The sequence below is a fragment of the Delphinus delphis genome, chromosome 8 (genome assembly GCF_949987515.2).
Source record: "Delphinus delphis chromosome 8, mDelDel1.2, whole genome shotgun sequence".
NCBI classification, from domain to species: Eukaryota; Metazoa; Chordata; class Mammalia; order Artiodactyla; family Delphinidae; genus Delphinus; species Delphinus delphis.
The window spans coordinates 80,231,663-80,250,301 of NC_082690.1; the positions used below are offsets into that span (position 1 = coordinate 80,231,663).

General features: G+C 43.9%; 1 protein-coding gene across 2 annotated transcripts in view; it reads right to left on the reverse strand.

Annotated features, from left to right (window-relative positions):
- Window positions 1-18,639, reverse strand: part of LGR4 (leucine rich repeat containing G protein-coupled receptor 4) — a 97,323-nt gene that overhangs the window by 27,364 nt on the left and 51,320 nt on the right. For both annotated transcript variants that reach the window (XM_060018629.2, XM_060018628.2), the window contains exons 2-3: window positions 18,382-18,453; window positions 152-223 (exon numbers count right to left, since the gene is read on the reverse strand). In XM_060018629.2, the coding sequence (XP_059874612.1) occupies window positions 152-223; window positions 18,382-18,453 (144 nt within the window). The remainder of the gene's footprint in view (window positions 1-151; window positions 224-18,381; window positions 18,454-18,639) is intronic.

Genomic DNA, 18,639 nt, shown 5'->3' on the forward strand with positions numbered 1-18,639 from the left:
GCCTCTAGCCTCCCACACTACCCATTGGCCACTCCTTAAATCTTTTAATCCTGAACTAAAAGAAACTGTGCTTAATCTAGCTCCGAGCATGTTGACTACGCAGAAAGAAAATACACAGCCAGCTGTGAAACTCTAAAATTGCATTACTTACAGAACTTTGAGTTCTTTCAACCCCGACAAGGCCTTTGGGTGGATAAAAGAAAGGTCGTTGCCAGCCAGTCGTCTAGGAGAAAAAAAAAAGTAGCAAGAGAAAAATAGTAATTCAGACTCTTAAAATTCATAACTCACAATGACCCAGTCTGCTATTGAAGCTCTACATTAAACATCTCTCTAGTCTCTCTGACATTAAACATGGACTTAAACCTCTGCTAAAGCAATCCCAAAGTTCTTCCAATGAGATAAATGCCTCTAGAATTTTTTTTTTAACTTCAATACAATAATTTAAACAGGCACATTTTTATTCTGGTGAGGTCAAGCAAGCCAAAACATATTGGACCAAATTAAGTTTGCTATTCATGGTCACTCTCTGCCGCTTGCGGTGTTTTCCAAGTGCCTCATAAATACAGAGCACTGGGCAGCAGGCAGGAGTTTTATACAGATCAGAGCACATCAGTCTGTCAAGGAGGAATGAATGCCTTCGGGAGACAAGGAGAGCCTGTTATCTCTCCATAACCAAGGGCAGCATATTCCGTGCAAAAGAGAGGCAAAAAGTGAAAGTCACTGTAAGCATAACTTCCCAAACAAAGGCATTTTTTTTTTAAAGACAAATGTTTTCCTAAAGAAATTTCAAAGTGACAAATTTAAGTGCGAGTAAGAGTGGAGTAAGAAAAGGATAAGAAGTCCTTGGGCCCTTTTGTAAGGAAGGAGCACGCAATTCATCCTGAGCCCCACTTTTTCTCCCGTTTTCCCAGACACTCAGACACGGGAGGAAAAGTTGGACAGAGAACTTTAGGGAGAAGAAGCAGGAAGCAGGACTGCAACTCGTATGAGTGACTTGTAAAGAGGTGAACTGGAGGCAGGTTTTCAAGTACAGTTGACCCTTGAATAACAGCGGGTTTGAGCGGCATGGGTTCACATCCACGCAGATCTTTTCCAATAGTAAATACTACTGTGCCACACAGTCCAAGGTTGGCGGAATCCGTGGACGTGGAAGAACCTTGGATAAGGGGTGGGAGTGGGGGTGATGATAAATTATCAGTGGATTAACCCCCATGTTATTCAAGGGTCAACTGTATTGACTTAAAAATGATAGTTGCGTGCCCCGATGATTAAACATAGGACTGTTCCAGCTTCCTGGTTCCATCAGGGGAACTCTCCCAAGCAATGAGATTCTGTATGCATGATTTCTTTTTAAAGGCTTTCTCCCCATCATGTCTTGGGATCATAGTCATCAAGTCATATTAATTCCTCCTCGAAAGAGTCTAATTTCCATTGTCCTTTCTCTTCTTTCTGTAAGCACCCTGCCCTCCTGAGCCTTATTCAGCAATCTCTTCTTTCTGTAAGCACCCTGCCCTCCTGAGCCTTATTCAGCAATTCATTCATTCACTAAAAAGTTTCGTTCACTGATTAACAAACATGAGCACCTATTCAGCTCCAGGCAGAGGAACATCCTCTCCTTAGGCTTCAAGTCCCCCCACTTCAATCTGTTCTTCTTAGACACCCTGATTTTAGGGACATAAGGAGGGCTCCTTTACCCTCCCTAAAACTTGAAGTCACAGAGATCTGAAACTCTATTTTTTAGATGCATTATTTTCTCTTGAAGTTTTTGTCCCAGTTAAAATGCAAATAGCCCTGGAAAGGATAATACTTGATCCTTACTAACTAAGCATTAACACAGAAATGTGTACTGAAGATGTGTGTGTGTGTTGCAGGGAATGGGAAAGTGAAAGAGGACTCAGAAACCAAGAGTGAGTGTGTAGAATTATTTCTTCAATTGCAAGGACAACCAGGCTGGATTCTCAGGCAACACTACAGGTTTAACACAGGGTTCATGCCCCTAAACTAAATTCTCCCTAGAAAGCCCTCTCACCGTGCACGACTTTGTTTCTCACAAGGCACCCTAGCACCTGAGCTCTAAACTGCGTGCCCTTCAAGGGCATCCCTCAACCCAGGCTCACAACAGCTTACTCTTCACCATCAGCCTCACGGCCTTTCACCTCATGGGGTCCACCATATGTAAAATGAGGGACCGCAGAAGATGGTGTTAAGACTTTTCAACACTTCTATTTAAAACTATTCCTCCTCAGCAAATCCTCTGGGCTCTAGACTAGCCAGCTTGACCACTATGTCTTTAAATGCTTCACCTCACAACCTCATCTTCACCCCTTAAATCCCCGACTCCAGTGTGACTTCCCTAGAAAATGTCAGTTCTTACCAACATGCCTTACGTGTGGATTCTTGGAGGGCATAACTAAACAGGCTACCTTCTACTGGCTGTTTCTAGCACATAAGTTTTATAGGCCAAGTACAAAAGCTTCCAAGAACAGAGTGTGTATCTCACAATTCTGTCACCACCTACCAGTGTGTCAACCCATTAGTCAGAAACTGCATTCTCAGCATTTCCTCCTTGAAAACAGATAGCATCCTATAGTCTACCTTAGTGCAGGCTTAGTACAAGGCCTCTCAAGGGGATTTCTACACCCCAGACTCACTAATTACATTCAACTGATAATGCTCATAGCTGTAATGCAGTGTTTAAAACGTCACATTTTAGGGCTTCCCTGGTGGCGCGGTGGTTGCGAGTCCGCCTGCCGATGCAGGGGACACGGGTTCATGCCCCGGTCTGGGAAGATCCCACATGCCGCGGAGCGGCTGGGCCGGTGAGCCATGGCCGCTGAGCCTGCGCGTCTGGAGCCTGTGCTCCGCAACGGGAGAGGCCACAACAGTGAGAGGCCCGTGTACCGCAAAAAAACAAAACAAAAAAGGTCACATTTTATAAGATCAAATTGGACCATAAGGACTAGAAGGAACAATAGCCTCCTTCCCCCCAGGGCAGCAAGTAGTCACGTGACTCTGTTATCTGAAAGACCAGCCTTAAGAAGCTCAAGTCCACCAAAAAATGAACACTGTAAACAGACCAAGGGTGTCATAGTATTCTTGTGCTTTCCTCTCTTACTTTTGAATGTCCCCCTATCTATGGGCTTTCCTGAGGAGTTCAGTCTATTGTACTAGGGCTCATGAAAAGAGGATTTTACAAGGTGACAAAGGCAGTGGCACAGCACAGAACACCTGATTACCTTTACTTGTCAACAGAAAACAGTGTTGAGCCACATGAGCCAAAACATTTACTCCCTTTTCCCAATGATCTGCCTCTTGATAAGCCTGGGAAAACTAAAGGAGCCTGACTTCCAAAAGCATCCTTTCTTTCTACACTACTTACAGTTCAGAGAAATGACCAAATGGGCTGTGCACGTGACTTATCCTGCACTCCAGGCCTGCTCTCCGGAGAAGCCTACAGGGCTAGGATTCGGGCGGGGGCGGTGATAATGCTGAGCGAGGTGGGGCTCACACCACTCTGATTACTTCGTTCCTTAGGAGAGTAAACAGATCAGGTGGAGCCTTCAGGAATGCATCTACCCATGTTTACCTAGCTCCTGGGTTAATGAATAATAAACACGGCAGCCCCGTAAAGCCTCTGCAGCTTCAGCAACTGCACCCTCCCAAGCCTCTTTACATTTTGCTGATTTTATGACCCAGTACTTCTTATGGTAGACCCTGGGGATGCTTCATGTCCAAAAACTCAGATCCAGGAGAGAGCAAAGTGAATAAAGAACAGGGTTAGGGACAAAGTCCCAAAATCTCTGGGAGAAAAAAACCTACCATGTCATGTGCCCAGAGCAGTTGCAGGCGCTGAGCTAGGTGGTTTACATTCTTTCCTTTTAATCATCTCCTGACAGAGTCCCTGAGAGGTTAGGTGACTTGGCAGAAGTCACACAGCAGGTAAGCGGGGGAGCCAGCATTCCAGTTCTCGCCTGACTGGCTCCAGTGATTATCCGCGTCCTTCTGCAACTCGATGCCTCTGGTGTGTCACCAAGAGGCTGGGAAATAATTCCCAGAAGGTGAAACAAAGGGGACCTGGGCAAGTTAATAGCCTGGTTTGAGGAGCAACAGCTCTCACCCAGCAGACCAGTGCTCACAGCAGGGACTACGGCATTAGGAGCGCCGAACTGCAATTATGGAGGAATTTCCCCACAGCCAAAGATGACCAACGGGAAACGGGGGAAGATGGGATCCCTGGGTGGCTAAGGGTGGCGGGTGGCATGCCCTAAACTCACTCTGACTCTATTTAGGGTACAGAACAGTCTCCACTGTGCTTTTTTAGCAACTCCCAAAGAAAAAGAGATGGCTGATCCCGAGGAAGAACTTGTCCCCCATGGCCCTCTACTAGCAAAGGGCAGCTCCTCCCCAGTCTAGGCCTGCCATTTGTATGCGCTACACCCAACAGTTTTCTCAGCGTCTCACTTCATGAAGACCTACTGGCTGGCTCCAGAAAACTCTTTTAATGTGGTAAATAATGATATTTATATCTTTTACTATTCTTCCAATGACTGTGAAGCCCTAAAGAAAAAACTCATCAGGGTGAGAACAGAAGAGTGAAAAGTGGTACCATGTTCTGCCTGCTAAAGGGGGGCGGTCCCCCGCATCACTGCCTACCCTTCTGCGTCCCGTAGCTCTTCAGTCTCCAAAGCCCACAGGCAACCTCATGCAAAGTCTCCATCCATCCACTCTTTTACTCCTCCTCCTGCCACCTAAGTCTAGACCCTCATTTTCTTCTTCTTGGATTCTTGCCATGAACCTCCACAAGACTCCTGCCTCAAACCACTTCATTATAATACTGTGAGATCTAAATCTTAAAACGCACAACTCTGAGCATTTTCCCAAAGGCTTTTTTTCCCACTGAATTAGCTAGACCTTCAGGATGATCCTCTCCCCTTTTCACCTTATTCCCGAATGTTCCTTGTGTCCTACGTTTTAGGACACCCTGCTTTCCCACCTCGGACTCTTTGCTCACTCATGGCACTGCCTTCGTCTGAAATACCTCCACTCCAGTCTCTGCCAGCTGAAACCTTATTCATCATTATTGCAAGCTGGATGCTACCAACAGTGTGGAACTATTAGGATATACCCTTTCTTGGATTCCACAGGTTATCTTAGACGCAGCTCTCTTGTCGGGTGCATCTTATTTTGCCTCTGGTTACTATGAACTTGTTGCAACTCCTTCATCTGTATTACAGGTGCCTTATGGGCAGTGACTAGGTCATATTCATTTTGGATCCTCTTGTGTGGGACCTTAGATGAAACAGACACTCAGTATTTGCTGTAATGCCTCAACTAAACCCCAGTATAAGACTCTGGATTCAAAAAAGGTAACACTGCTATTTAAGGTGTGGGGAAAGCTGACTTCGCTTTTCTGCATGTTTTCTCCTCTTGTTTCATTGCTACTCCCCCACTCCCCTCTGCTCTCCTAACGGGACAGAACTACTTGGGCTTGATTTGAAAGTGCAATGGCAACAATTTTCTCTCTTAACCTGTTCTGGTAGTATATTTTCTTAAGGAAGTGGGATGGACCTTGAACATGAGAACACCAGTCTCCCGGGTCAACAGTGTTATCTCAACACACGCTTGGTCGTGCACACAATCGTACAGAATTAAAACAAGTCTAGCAGGACTTCAAATGGGGACACAGTCTATCTCAAGGCAACTCCTATTTATTCTGCTTGTTAAAACAGTCCCAGAAGCAGAGATGGAGAGGGAAGAGACAGAGAAAAGGTGGAGGAAAGGGAAACTGATCCATTAGCCTCACGCTCCCTTCGGATTTGGAACCATTCCAGGAAACAGGATACAAGTGGCTCAGCGTATATGTCTTTATGAGTCTGTTTTGTGTGCATTTTTATTCATAAGGACCATGGATATACATTAGGGGCTCCTTTTAGGGGAAGCTAGAGTTTTCAATTATATCCTCGATTCTTAGTGCATATGCTACATGATATTTTCTATCTGCCACGCCTCCCAGAAGAAGGAAAGCAGGAACAGCGCTGGTTAAATGGACACTGGTCCATGGTCACCTGTGCCAGAGGGTTCATACCTTCGTGAGATGCGCTGAATAGACTGGGATTTCTTCATCTGGGAAGCAATTTAAAGCAACAAGGGAGGCGAGTGTGAAACAGAGAGTATGCCAATTGGTGTTATGTCTCTGAGAAGTGCCTGGATTTACGTTTCTTCTGGTCTATGACAGAAATGTCCCCGTAGCCATTTGGCTGGAATTCCAGCCAAGAATCAGTGGGGTAAGGACTATACTGTCCACACTGACTAGACACACGGGCTGGCTGAGGGGAGGGCGGAGGAGGGGTCAGAAGCTTCCAGCAGCTGTCGTGAGGAGTGAGCAGAGGGAGGCAAAGCAACTGCAGCAGGAAGGCCCAGGCCCCAGCACGCGCTGCACGCCAACAACGGAGAGATGTGCTTGTGGCAATCTCTCTGTCCCCTGGTGGAGTGGACCTGGACCCTAGGTGACAGAGCCACAGCCTCCCAGCCGCTCACATGCCCACCGCCACTTTGCAGAGGTGGTTACCAGGTGGCCTGGCCTTGTGGCAAGTCCTGCCAGAAGAACGGCTGTGAGCACCACCCTTCCCTTCTGGGCCCCGTATATCTACCCCTTGGCTACGGCTTCTCACCTCTCTCACCATTTCTTTCCACACCTACATGTCCCCACCCCCAAGAGATCCTCATTCCACGCCACGCATACGACCTCTCACAGATGGGACCCACACATATCTGGGCCGCCCCTCCTGCGATGCCGTTAAATTCTCTCGAGGGGGTGCACCAGCACGGTGCCACGCTCTGTGCCAAGTTCCACAGACGCAACCACGAGCCCTGACTCTGCCTTCAGAGATGGCGCGTCCAGTTCAAACCTGATCTGGGCCAGGAAGGCCATGCACGGGAAAGCATCCAACAGGAGGTGAGTGACACTCTCCTATTAAATATAATCTGACATCAGCAGGACCCAAAATGTTTGCAACAGTTTTAAAAGTAAAATTTAAAAAAACTTATAATGTGTACCTCTAATAAGTCCTTAATCATCTATTTATATCTTCTTTTTTTTTTTTAGATGCTGGGGGTAGGAGTTTATTAATTTATTAATTTAATTTTGGCTGTGTTGGGTCTTCGTTTCTGTGCGAGGGCTTTCTCCAGTTGTGGCAAGCGGGGGCCACTCTTCATCGCCACGCGCGGGCCTCTCACTATCGCGGCCTCGCGGCCTCTCTAGTTGCGGAGCACAGGCTCCAGACGCGCAGGCTCAGTAACTGTGGCTCATGGGCCTAGTTGCTCCGCGGCATGTGGGACCTTCCCAGACCAGGGCTCGAACCCATGTCTCCTGCATTGGCAGGCAGATTCTCAACCACTGCGCCACCAGGGAAGCCCCTACTTATTTATATCTTAAGGCCCTACTAGGGGCTCAGAACTCTGCTGGATCCTGTGAAAAATTAAGAATTCAAGAAGTGTACTGTTCCCATTTAGGGATATTTGGTATCAGTACATCTTAACAAAAACTAACATTTGGGTAACAGTTTTCATTGTCATTACCCCACCATGTTGCAGTGGGCCTGCTCCTGTTATTTTTTTTTTAAACAGATGAGGAAAGTGAGCCTCTGTTTCCTCTGTGCCTTGTCTAAGATCCTACAGCATAGCTAAAGAATGTAAATTTTAGAAATAAAATAAGGTAATCAAAACAAAATAATGGAAACTCTAGAGACAAAACCACGTTGTTTTGTGACTGACTTTCAAAGGACCAAAGGATGTGGCTGTTTTCTTGGTAATACGGAGGGCCAACAACTGACTAGCATCCTTGACAGGTCTCCTTGGACATTCTTCCCACCAAGGTTAAATAAACTTCATCTGCCACAGTGGAGCAGAGAGTCCTGAATCAACTAACAATGTTTTACCCTATTTCTTCACATACCAGGGAAGAGTTTTATACTTTCATATAACTTTGGAAGAATATGTAAAAATTAAATATATTTTTTGAACATGCATGTATTAAGAACCCTTATTATTCCCAAGGTTTTTTAATGTAGTCTTCCTTCACAGAGAAGGGGAAAATTATTTCATATATATATCATATTACATAGTTCTGTCTAAATGCACAAAAATGAAAGCAGTAATGCTTAACAAAAAATAAGCTTGTCTGGGCTTCCCTGGTGGCGCAGTGGTTGAGAGTCCGCCTACCGGTGCAGGGGACGCGGGTTCGTGCCCCGGTCCGGGGGGATCCCACGTGCCGCGGAGCAGCTGGGCCCATGGGCCATGGCCACTGAGCCTGCACGTCCGGAGCCTGTGCTCCGCAACGGGAGAGGCCACAACGGTGAGAGGCCCATGTACCGCAAAAAATAAATAAATAAAAAAATAAAAATAAGCTTGTCCTTGCTAAAACTCAGTCTACAGGCCATCAAGAACTAGTCCACATACTAAAAGAGCTTTATTCAATTCAAAGAAACTTAAGTTCCACTGGCACCCGACTGCCCTTTTGTGTCTCTCACTTCCTCTTATAGTAAGTAACCCACAGAAGACTTTAATTTATAGGCAAATCAATAAAAACCCTGGCAATAGTTACATTTCCTGAGCAAAGTTTATCCTGACAACCTAGTCATTTATCTTCTGGCACTAAACACATGTAATATCTAGCCATATGAGGAAATATGTTACAGCTGAAAAAAAAAAATTACAGCTAACATCAACCAACAAATATTGACCTTCTACTACAAGTCAAACACCATAGGTATGGCAAAGTTAAGTACTGAGTTTTCCCAAAACATTTCTCCTTTCTTTTCTTTTAAATAAGGATAATTCATTAAACATAAGACGTCAATGGAATTTAGTTTTTATATAGGCTGATAATAAACTCAAAATAAGAGGAGATCCTTTGTCTTAACCCTTCCCTCAATTTCAAATTCAAAAATGTGGTCACTGTCACCAAAGGTCATGCAGGAGGTGTGTGACAATAAGTGCTGCGCTTAGAGGAAAGTCCATGGAGTTGAATAGACAGGTGCGCACTGATACGCTTAGAGCACAAAATAACAAGACACTCAATCCAGCACTAAATGGTGAGGGGCAGAGAAAGTACAAGAGGAATTTGGATAAGGACCAGGGAAGGCTTCTTATGGCAGAAAGGGCTCAAAACAGACTGAATAAAAATGGGTAAGATGTGAATTGGATAGAGAGGAACTATGGTACATACTGTTGGTTGCCTACCATATACCCACTCAAGCCTTCCTGGAACAGCCTGGGTTTATTCAAATATGACTTATCTCCATGAGTAAATTCTGATTGGTCTTAACCAATTATGCTGAGAAAAGAAATTACATACATATACTAAGAGAAAAGTCGGGAAGTATAAACAACAAAATATTAACCGTGGGTATTGCTCAGTGTAAGATAATAGGTGATTATTTTTCCTCCCTTCTCCTTATCTTTCTATGCATCTAGACTTTAAAAATTGAGTATGCGTTGATTTTAGGATCATTTCCTTACAAAGGCAAGTGCATCAATGAAACAAATATTTCTAGCAGCTCTAACATAATCTTTGATGTACACATAAATTCCAGCAGGGGAAAATGATGAACAAATTCTGAGTTAAAATTCTACGAAAGCATAAAAAAAATGTGTTAAATAAGCATGACTTGACTAAGAGTGGACAATACATGAAAGAAATGACTTAGCCTATTTCCTTACTGGAAAATTCAATCATGCCAGTAGAATATTAAAGACATTTTCACTTACTTGTAGTTAGTACTACCTTTAGTCAAAGAACAAATAATTAGCTTTGATTAAAATAGGTAAATGAGCCAGCAAACTGTGGTTTCATTAGCCTCGCTACACTTTCTGAATCCCAGGTGAAACACTTTAACAACTGTTGATTCTCCTGTTTGATTTCCCCTAGTTGCTTATGAAACACTAACTTATCAAACCCCAATTCTGAGTATATCACATGTTTCACTGCCTCTACTTCTAAGCTGCTAAGCACTATAGGACAAAGTTACAGAGCCTGTTGGTTCCACTGTAAATTTATATTATCTAGGCTTTAACCTTCCTATTCTTCAGTGATCCTTTGTTCATTTCAGGTTGACCCAAGTAAACAAACATTTCTTACAGCTGTCTACTCACTAGGTTCCAGTAAGCCGTGATAACTATAGTTTCTTTCTCTCAGGCGTGTCTTCCTTCCCCCTTCTGCTTCGTTTGGGGGACTTCTTCTCTACTCCAGGCGGTCCTAGTGAGGATGAGCCCAGGACCCAGGATGGACCATACCAACCCAAATAGAAGAGAGTGACTGGTTCAAGGACAGGCACATGAAGCCAGCCTGGCCAATGAAAGTTCTCCTAGGACTTTTCTGCTGAAAGCAGCGAGGAAGACTTTAGATATTCATCTTGAATCTCAAGATGCAAAGATGTACGTGGGGGCTGCTGAAGGTTATTTCTCCCACTATAGAACAAAGAACAAAGCCAAAACACAAAAGTAGAGACAACTGAAGCTGAAGCATGAGAAAACTCTCACAACTGTGAAACCTCCAGATGCAGGACCATCTGAAGCCAACTCCACCTCTAGACTTCCTAGATCTACATAAAACAATAAATCCTCTATTATACCTCAGCTGGGTTTTTGTCTCTTACACCCTGTGGACTCCTGTCAGATACAGGACATATTCCAAACTTTACCTTCTCTCCCCAAACCAGAAACTACCTACTAGCAGTCCCCAAATGCCTGCTTCATGATGAACTTCTTTATCCCAAAGTTACTCTCACAACTCTCAGTAGAAATGACTCTTAAGGAAAAAACACAACTTAGGGCTTCCCTGGTGGCGCAGTGGTTGAGAGTCCACCTGCCAATGCAGGGGACGCGGGTTCGTGCCCCGGTCCGGGAAGATCCCACATGCCGTGGAGTGGCTGGGCCCGTGAGCCATGGCCGCTGAGCCTGCGCGTCTGGAGCCTGTGCTCCACAACGGGAGAGGCCACAACAGTGAGGCCCGCATACCGCAAAAAAAAAACAAAAACACAACTTAAATTCAAGGCCTTTTCTCATAATCTGGCTGTGGGCACCTTTCTCTAGCATGTCAATGTTGATCCTTCATTTCTTGTGAAAAACCTCCCCTCCTGCAGCTCCCCGGGCACAGCTCTGCCCTAGTTCTCCTGCTTCTCTGGCACTTGGTCTTCTTCCCACACCCTGATTCAAGTGTTTCCCAACAAGTTGTCTTTGGCCTCCTTCCTTTTCCTTCTACCCTCTCTCCCTTGGCAAGCTCTTTCAACCTAATGTTTCCAGTAATCCCCTCAAAATAAAAGACTCTAAAATCTATACCCATGAAACTCCATTCTATAATCCACACCCATAAATCTCTAGTCTCAACTCCACACCTATATTTCCAGACACCCCTACCCACCTCTCACCTAAATTCAAGATGTATGTTCAAAAACTGCATATGCTGTCTTCACTTCTGAAAGTTTCTCTTTCTGCATGGTCTTTCATTTTGTCAAAGCACCACCAGACTCCTGGTAATCTAAAAATGAAGTGTTATCGACGACACCCCCTGTCATCCCAGCTGAGATGTCCTCTTGCTTCTATTCCCATAACATCTTTGGCTGAGTTCCCTCCTCCCTCTCGCTGCCTCTCATCTACCCTAGTTCAGAGACTCACAGGTCTCAACTGGACTATTGCCATTATCATCTTCATCAGTCTCCTACACTCTCTTAATCCCAAGCATCCTAACCTCTGCTATGAGATTATACTCATGGAAGGTCACATCTGATCAAGTCATTTCCTAGCTCAGAAAACTTCCATAGCCACTCAAAACTTGACACTCCTCCATGAGTCTGCCAAGAAAGGTCCTCCGCCTGGCCCTGAACTCCTTTCAAGGTTTCTTTCCCATAATTTCCTTTCAGGAATTCAGCCCTAAACTCAAACCAAATACCACAGCATTCCTCTCCATATCCCAGTCTGTCGCCATATCTTTGCTCATCCTCCTTTTTCCACATCTCCTCATGAATAACTCCTACTATCCCTCGAGGCTCTCCAGAAATGCCAGCTCTTTGATGAAGCCTTCCCTAATCTTTTTGCTTGAAGTTATTTCCCTTCTCCTTTGAACTCCCGTAACTCTACAATACCATTCACTCATCTCTCTCGAAGGCAAGAATCCCGGTTTAATTCAACACTGCACATAACGCTTTACCTAACACAAGTTTGGTGAATCAATGGATTGTTTAATAAGTCTTTCCTCATCCTTTCCACGTCTACCAGGCCCATTGCTAACATGCTGTGTGACCTTGGGAAAGTTACTCAACCTCTCTGAGGAAAAACTCAGCTTCCTCATCAGCAAAATGGGAATAAATATAGCTTACAGAGTTTTATGAGTTGAAACAAAACCATGGTTGTTCTAGGAGGGCCTATCTGGTACACAGTAGGGCCAATTAGTAGAAGGTCCCTCCATTTCTCTTTTCATCCTTATAATCTAATCTGAGAGCTCTCCACATGACACACAGGGAATGGTATGAATCAGAGTATTGATACTCCTCTGTGAGATGATTATGTACTTCCCAACAGCAAGTGTAGGGATCATCGCTACCAAGGCATCCTATCAGAGCACTAAAAAGTGGGACAAGAGAATGCTTCAAAGAATGTAATATTTTTAACAATCAAGTACCACTGGAGCGACTGAGGAACTCTTCTGCCTTTTGGGGGGAAATTATTGCAGTTGATAAAACTTATCTGAGAAGCCTTTATCAAGGGAGTAAATGTTAAGCAAGTCAAACGTTAGTTTGGAAGCAAAGGAAATTCCTTGTAAGTACTGGAAGAGAACAATCGTCAGCTATTTTCTAGAACTCTAAACAACCCAGTAAGACTATTTGAGACTACTTATGCATCTCAAGATATGAAAAGGCGACAGGATATAGTGGACATGGCTCTGAACTAGGTAGGTCTAATTCTAGCTCAGATACATACTCACTGCTGAGCCTTGATATTCTCATCTATAAGATGGTGTGGCTAGACCAGAAAACCTCATTCTAGGAAGACCTCCTTGTTAACAAGTGTTTTGTTCAATGAACTTATTACTATGGGAAATGCCGGGCAGCCAACCACCTTTGATGGTTAGCTGTGGACATAGAATTGCAGACGATAGTAAATAGATGTCCTCTTAAGCTTCCTTCCAATCCTGTGCCTCTTGAGGCCGTATCATAGCTTAGAAATTAAGAGGAGGGGCTTCCCTGGTGGCGCAGTGGTTGAGAGTCCGCCTGCCGATGCAGGGGACACGGGTTCATGCCCCGGTCCGGGAAGATCCCACATGCCGCGGAGCGGCTGGGCCCGTGAGCCATGGCCGCTGAGCCTGCACGTCCGGAGCCTGTGCTCCGCAACAGGAGAGGCCACAACAGTGAGAGGCCCGCGTACCACAAAAAAAAAAAAAAAAAAAAAAAGAATATTAGTGGAACAGCTATCAAATCTGAACAAGAATTACAGACCAGATAATACATATCAATGCTAGTTTTCTGAGTTTGACAACAGTACTGCAATTATTTAAGCAAAAGTCCTTGTGTTTTTGGAATAAACAATGCACTATTTAGAGACAAAGGAAAATTATGATTACAACTTACTTTCAAAAGGCTCAGAAAAAAATGTACACACATTGAATATTGTGTGCATGTATGTGTGTGTATACAGTTTTATATGTAAGTATTGGCTAAATTAAAGTATTTAAAATTTTTAGTTTTGACCCACTCTGTATCTCCCTGTTCAAATTACGTACTAGTCCTCTTTTGTACAGTAATGCCTCTACTTAGAATTAATTGTCCTACGCACCAAAAAAACGAGTACTCAGAGACCTAATTTTCACGTTAGCATTGCAAAGAGTTCCAAAGTCAAAGTACATTTTGAAATGGATAGAACTAGCCCAGTCTTATAGTATGTATTAAACAATAACTGTGCAAGTGCCAAAGCTGGCAACCGTTTCCACTGCTGTTGCAACATCTAAGCTCAAAGTAACATCCATGGATTGATTTCTCAGTGGGAGGCTACAGAAAAGTAGTTGGATATTCCTTCTGCTGTTTCTAATTAAATCAATTTCACAACTCCACATTTCAGCCATTCCCTAAATGGCTACCAATGCCCTGACAGGTCCCAAGGAGAGCCAAAAATAGTTGCGGCAGCATCACATAAGATAACCCATCCTGTGGATGCTAAATTAATATTTCCCCAAAATTCTGCCTTTCCTTTCACGTCGCTAACAGAAACCTATATCGGCCCACTCCAACTCCCATCTCCAGGCAAAACAACCTCTCCCCCAAATACTTCAAGAAAGACTGCAATGTTTAAGGGGATTAGTGAAATTTACATTACTCATGTCAACGTAGCACTTCATGGTCACAAAGCACTTTTATGTAAATAATCCCCTCTTCCCTTTACAATACTACAGTGAAGAGTCCCATTTTAAAGAGTAGGAAACTGAGGAAACAAGAGACTGTCCCAAGATTTTAGACATTTTATGTATTGAATTTAGGGCCAGACCCTATGTTTTAAGATACCCAGAGAAAGAAGGGGGAAAAAATATCAGTGAATGGCATCTAGTCATTCAGGACAAAGAATCCTAGTCGCCTCCCTATCGCTCACCCTCATATCCAATTCAACTCCTTCAGGATAAAGTCTGGAATCCTTAGCTTAAAAAGTCCCCTGATGGGGGCTTCCCTGGTGGCGCAGTGGTTGAGAGTCCGCCTGCCGATGCAGGGGACACGGGTTTGTGCCCGGTCTGGGAAGATCCCACATGCCGCGGAGCGGCTGGGCCCGTGAGCCGTGACCGCTGAGCCTGCGCGTCCGGAGCCTGCGCTCCGCAACGGGAGAGGCCACAACAGTGAGAGGCCCGCGTACCGCACACACACAAAAAAAGGCCCCTGATGATCTGGCCACATCTCCTAACATTTCTCTGCCTTTCAGTATTTCACATTTCTCTGTATTTCAACTGGAATAACTAACAACTTCCTAACACTTCCTAAGTGTCCTAACACTTCTGAAATGTCTACCTCCATGCCTTTGCACATGCTATAAGGGTCTTCCTGGAGCGCCCGTACTACTCATCCTCACCTGGCTAATTCCCACGTGTCCTTCAAGACTCAGCTGAAGCTATTCTGGAAAGCTTTTCCCAAATCCTCCAGTCTCAAGTAAACAGGTTATTTCAGGCTTCTGCTGACCCAGCATTCACTTGTTGGACCGTCTTTACCACGTCGCACCAAGTGTTGGTTCCACCTCTTCCTCTGGACCCATGTTATCCAACTGAACTTTCTGCAATGATGGAAAATTTCTATATCCACACGGTCCATCACAATAGCCACTAGGCACAGGTGGTTACTGAGCACATGAAAGATGGCTAATTCAACTAAAGAACTGGGTGTTTTGTTTGTTTGTTTGTTTTTGCGGTACGCGGGCCTCTCACCGCTGTGGCCTCTCCCATTGCGGAGCAGCAGGCTCCGGACGCGCAGGCTCAGCGGCCATGGCTCACGGGCCCAGCCGCTCCGCGGCATGTGGGATCTTCCCAGACCGGGGCACGAACCTGTGTCCCCTGCATCGCAGGTGGACTCCCAACCACTGCGCCACCAGGGAAGCCCAAGAGCTGGGTTTTTCATTTAATTTTAATTTTTGTAAATCTTGATTTAAATAACCACCTGTGGCTACAGCACAGCTCTAGACAAACTGTCAGCTCCAAGGACAAACACCATACTTACTTGCCTCGGTATCCCTGACACCGACCATAGGACCTGGCACAGAGCAGGATTCAGTGTTTGTCGAAAGAATAAGTGAATGTGTAAGTGTCTACAAACACTTATTAAGTTGGGAAGTGATTCCACCCAATATTCCCAGCATTCTGGGTTAGCATATAAAATTCGGCCAAACCAGTCACCTCTTGTAAAGCGCACCTTATTAACTATCAGGGGAAAAAAAAAATCCTCAGTAAATCACTCATTTCTGCTCAGGGCACTTTAGCTTCACAATCGCACTTAAATGACTTCCAGATGACTTCTGGACAAAGGGTGACGCTGTTTATAAAATATTACAATACTCATGCAGCATCATTTTGGAATGTCGAACCCAACTGCAGTGTTTTATAAAGAAAAAACATGGGCTTTTTACCCTGATTCTATTAACATAGAAAAGAAATTTCTATGTTATTTCTATTAACATAGAAAAGAAATTTCTATGTTAGAAATTTCTTGAATGCCTTAAGTATTCCCAGCATATTAAAGACTATTCTGAAGAATTCTGTAAAATTAACCATCAACTCTCCTGACTGAATTCATGTTTGAAATCCCATACAGTATTTGGAGAAGCTGTACAGACTTGATTTGATGGGCTTCCTCACTGCCATGAGCAGAATGCAGAGACAACATGACCTCCTACAAAGGACTAGCAGTCAAATCCAATTTGGTTCCAATTAAAACTCTCGGTTGACAGAATTCATGAGCTTGACATATGCTCGGTCATTTGAGATTTTAAGAAATCCAAGATGCGAACTTCACAAAGCAGAGATTAACCAGGGCGGACTCCGCATCCAGGCACCCACTACCAAATCCCTCCGAGTGCACTGGCTGGCAACAAACTGGTCGGCACACACCGCCCACCCAGAGCAAGGAGGGCTTCTCCGTTTCCCACCCGGTGCGTCTCACATCCCTGGTGGTGATACAACGGCTGAACAACTGCTCATTAATGGCCTTTCGCTGTATAATTACTTCTGTAAAGGGAGACTAATCCTGAAGTCTAAAACTGTATGTGAAATAAAAAGAAATAGGTGAAGCATCCTAGAGCTTGAGTGGGTGGGTGGGAAGTGAGGGATTCAAATACATAGTTCACTGCTTTTTCATTGAATTTAAATGTTTAATTAAAACTGAAGAGCTATTTCTTACAAAAGAATTAATGTTCACTCAAGAAAAAAAAAGGCAAAAATAAAGTAAAACATACATTTAAACCTTGTACCAAGGGCAACGGTTGGTATATAGGCTGCAGCTTTGTTTCCCCTTTAGGCACTTTTAAAATAGTGAAATAAATACCAGCCATCATTTACATAACACTCACTCTGCTTCATGCACTGTCCTAAGTATTTAACATCTATTTAATTCATTCTGTCTTATCTGCACCTTAAAGACAAAGAAACTGAACAGAGGGAGGTTAAGTAACTTGACCCAGTTCACAAGCTTGGAAGTGGCACATAATCTCTGTCCAATTTTTTCTGTGGGAACATTATGTTCAACTAAGCAGTGTGGGAAGAAAAACTTCTCCTTAACTTCACTAAATCCTTAACTGCTGTTTCAATACTCTGTCAGAAGCAGCGAGCACAACCTGCTTGGCTTATATTTGATTCCTGTTCCCCATGTGCGGGGAGGGGCCGAGTTAAGATAGGAGACAGTCACTGACTTGGATCTAATACTCAACAGCTGGCTGCAGGGCACAATCCGTAATATGAATTTAGATTCCTTCAGGGCCATAGCTCTTTGATGTTCTTACCATCAAACTGTCACCTTCTTGCCTCTACATATTACATAACCCACTGGCTTAGCCGTTTTTAAAAGCCTCCATTTAACGTGAGTCAACTCTGCTTTTATTTTTTTAACCTGGATTCTAAAAATCTACCGTTCCCAATTCCTATAAAATCTAAAAATGCTTATTTGGGTGATGAACTTCAAATAAGTGTGGAGAGCAAAACAAAATGGAGGTTATAACAGGTGGAAAGAAATTTTCCCCCATGTAAACTGTTAAATTGGAAATTTTAAACTGTTAAATTTCCAATTTCAGAAACTGTTAAATTGGCAGTGAGATACCACCGCCAAGCTCGGAAACAGCCTTAATGTTAAAGATGTTCTCAGAGACCCGTAAGATGCGCTATGTCCTCAGCCCAACCCCCAAGACCACCTGCCAATGTCCAAGGAGACAGTTTTCTGCTCGTTCACGTAGAGGTTGTCTGCTGCATCATGACCCTGAAATACTTTGAATTATTCTTTATGGCTCTGTTATCCACACAGCAACTCCTGTGGCAACCATGGTAATTACACTGCAGCCTTGTTATCTTGGGATAACACTGTAATTAACCTGTGTCACTGCAGCATTCATGGTCATAATAATTGCGGCAAAAAAAGTCCTATGGAAGTAGCACTTTTCGTTCTGGCTTTCAAAAATAACTTCAGCAATCGTACTTCTTAAAAACTCAAATTTGTTTTGCCCCAAGACATATGATTTCCTCTGTACAAAGGCCACTGAACCAAGCTCTCTGAGTGCCCCCTGAGAAACAGTAGACTATCTCTGTCATAAGAGCTCCCAAAGAGAACAGGAGAAACAAACAAATGAACAAAAAACATTTCTCGAAAGAATACTTACAGCTCCTCTAGAAAAGGGAAGTTCTTAAATGCATCTTCTGGTAACTGAGTAATGTTGTTCATGCTGATATCCCTGGAAAACAAAGTTAAGAAAATTGTTAACTAAGTGATATTAGACTTAAAACACTTAAGTCAACAGAAAAATAATTAGGTGCTGAAATTTTGTAAAGAAGCAAGAAAAATGAGACAGACGTAGGAATAGTCATAATTCAGTTTCAGAATGCAATGCTCAGAAAACAGAAAAGCTAAATCTTTTATT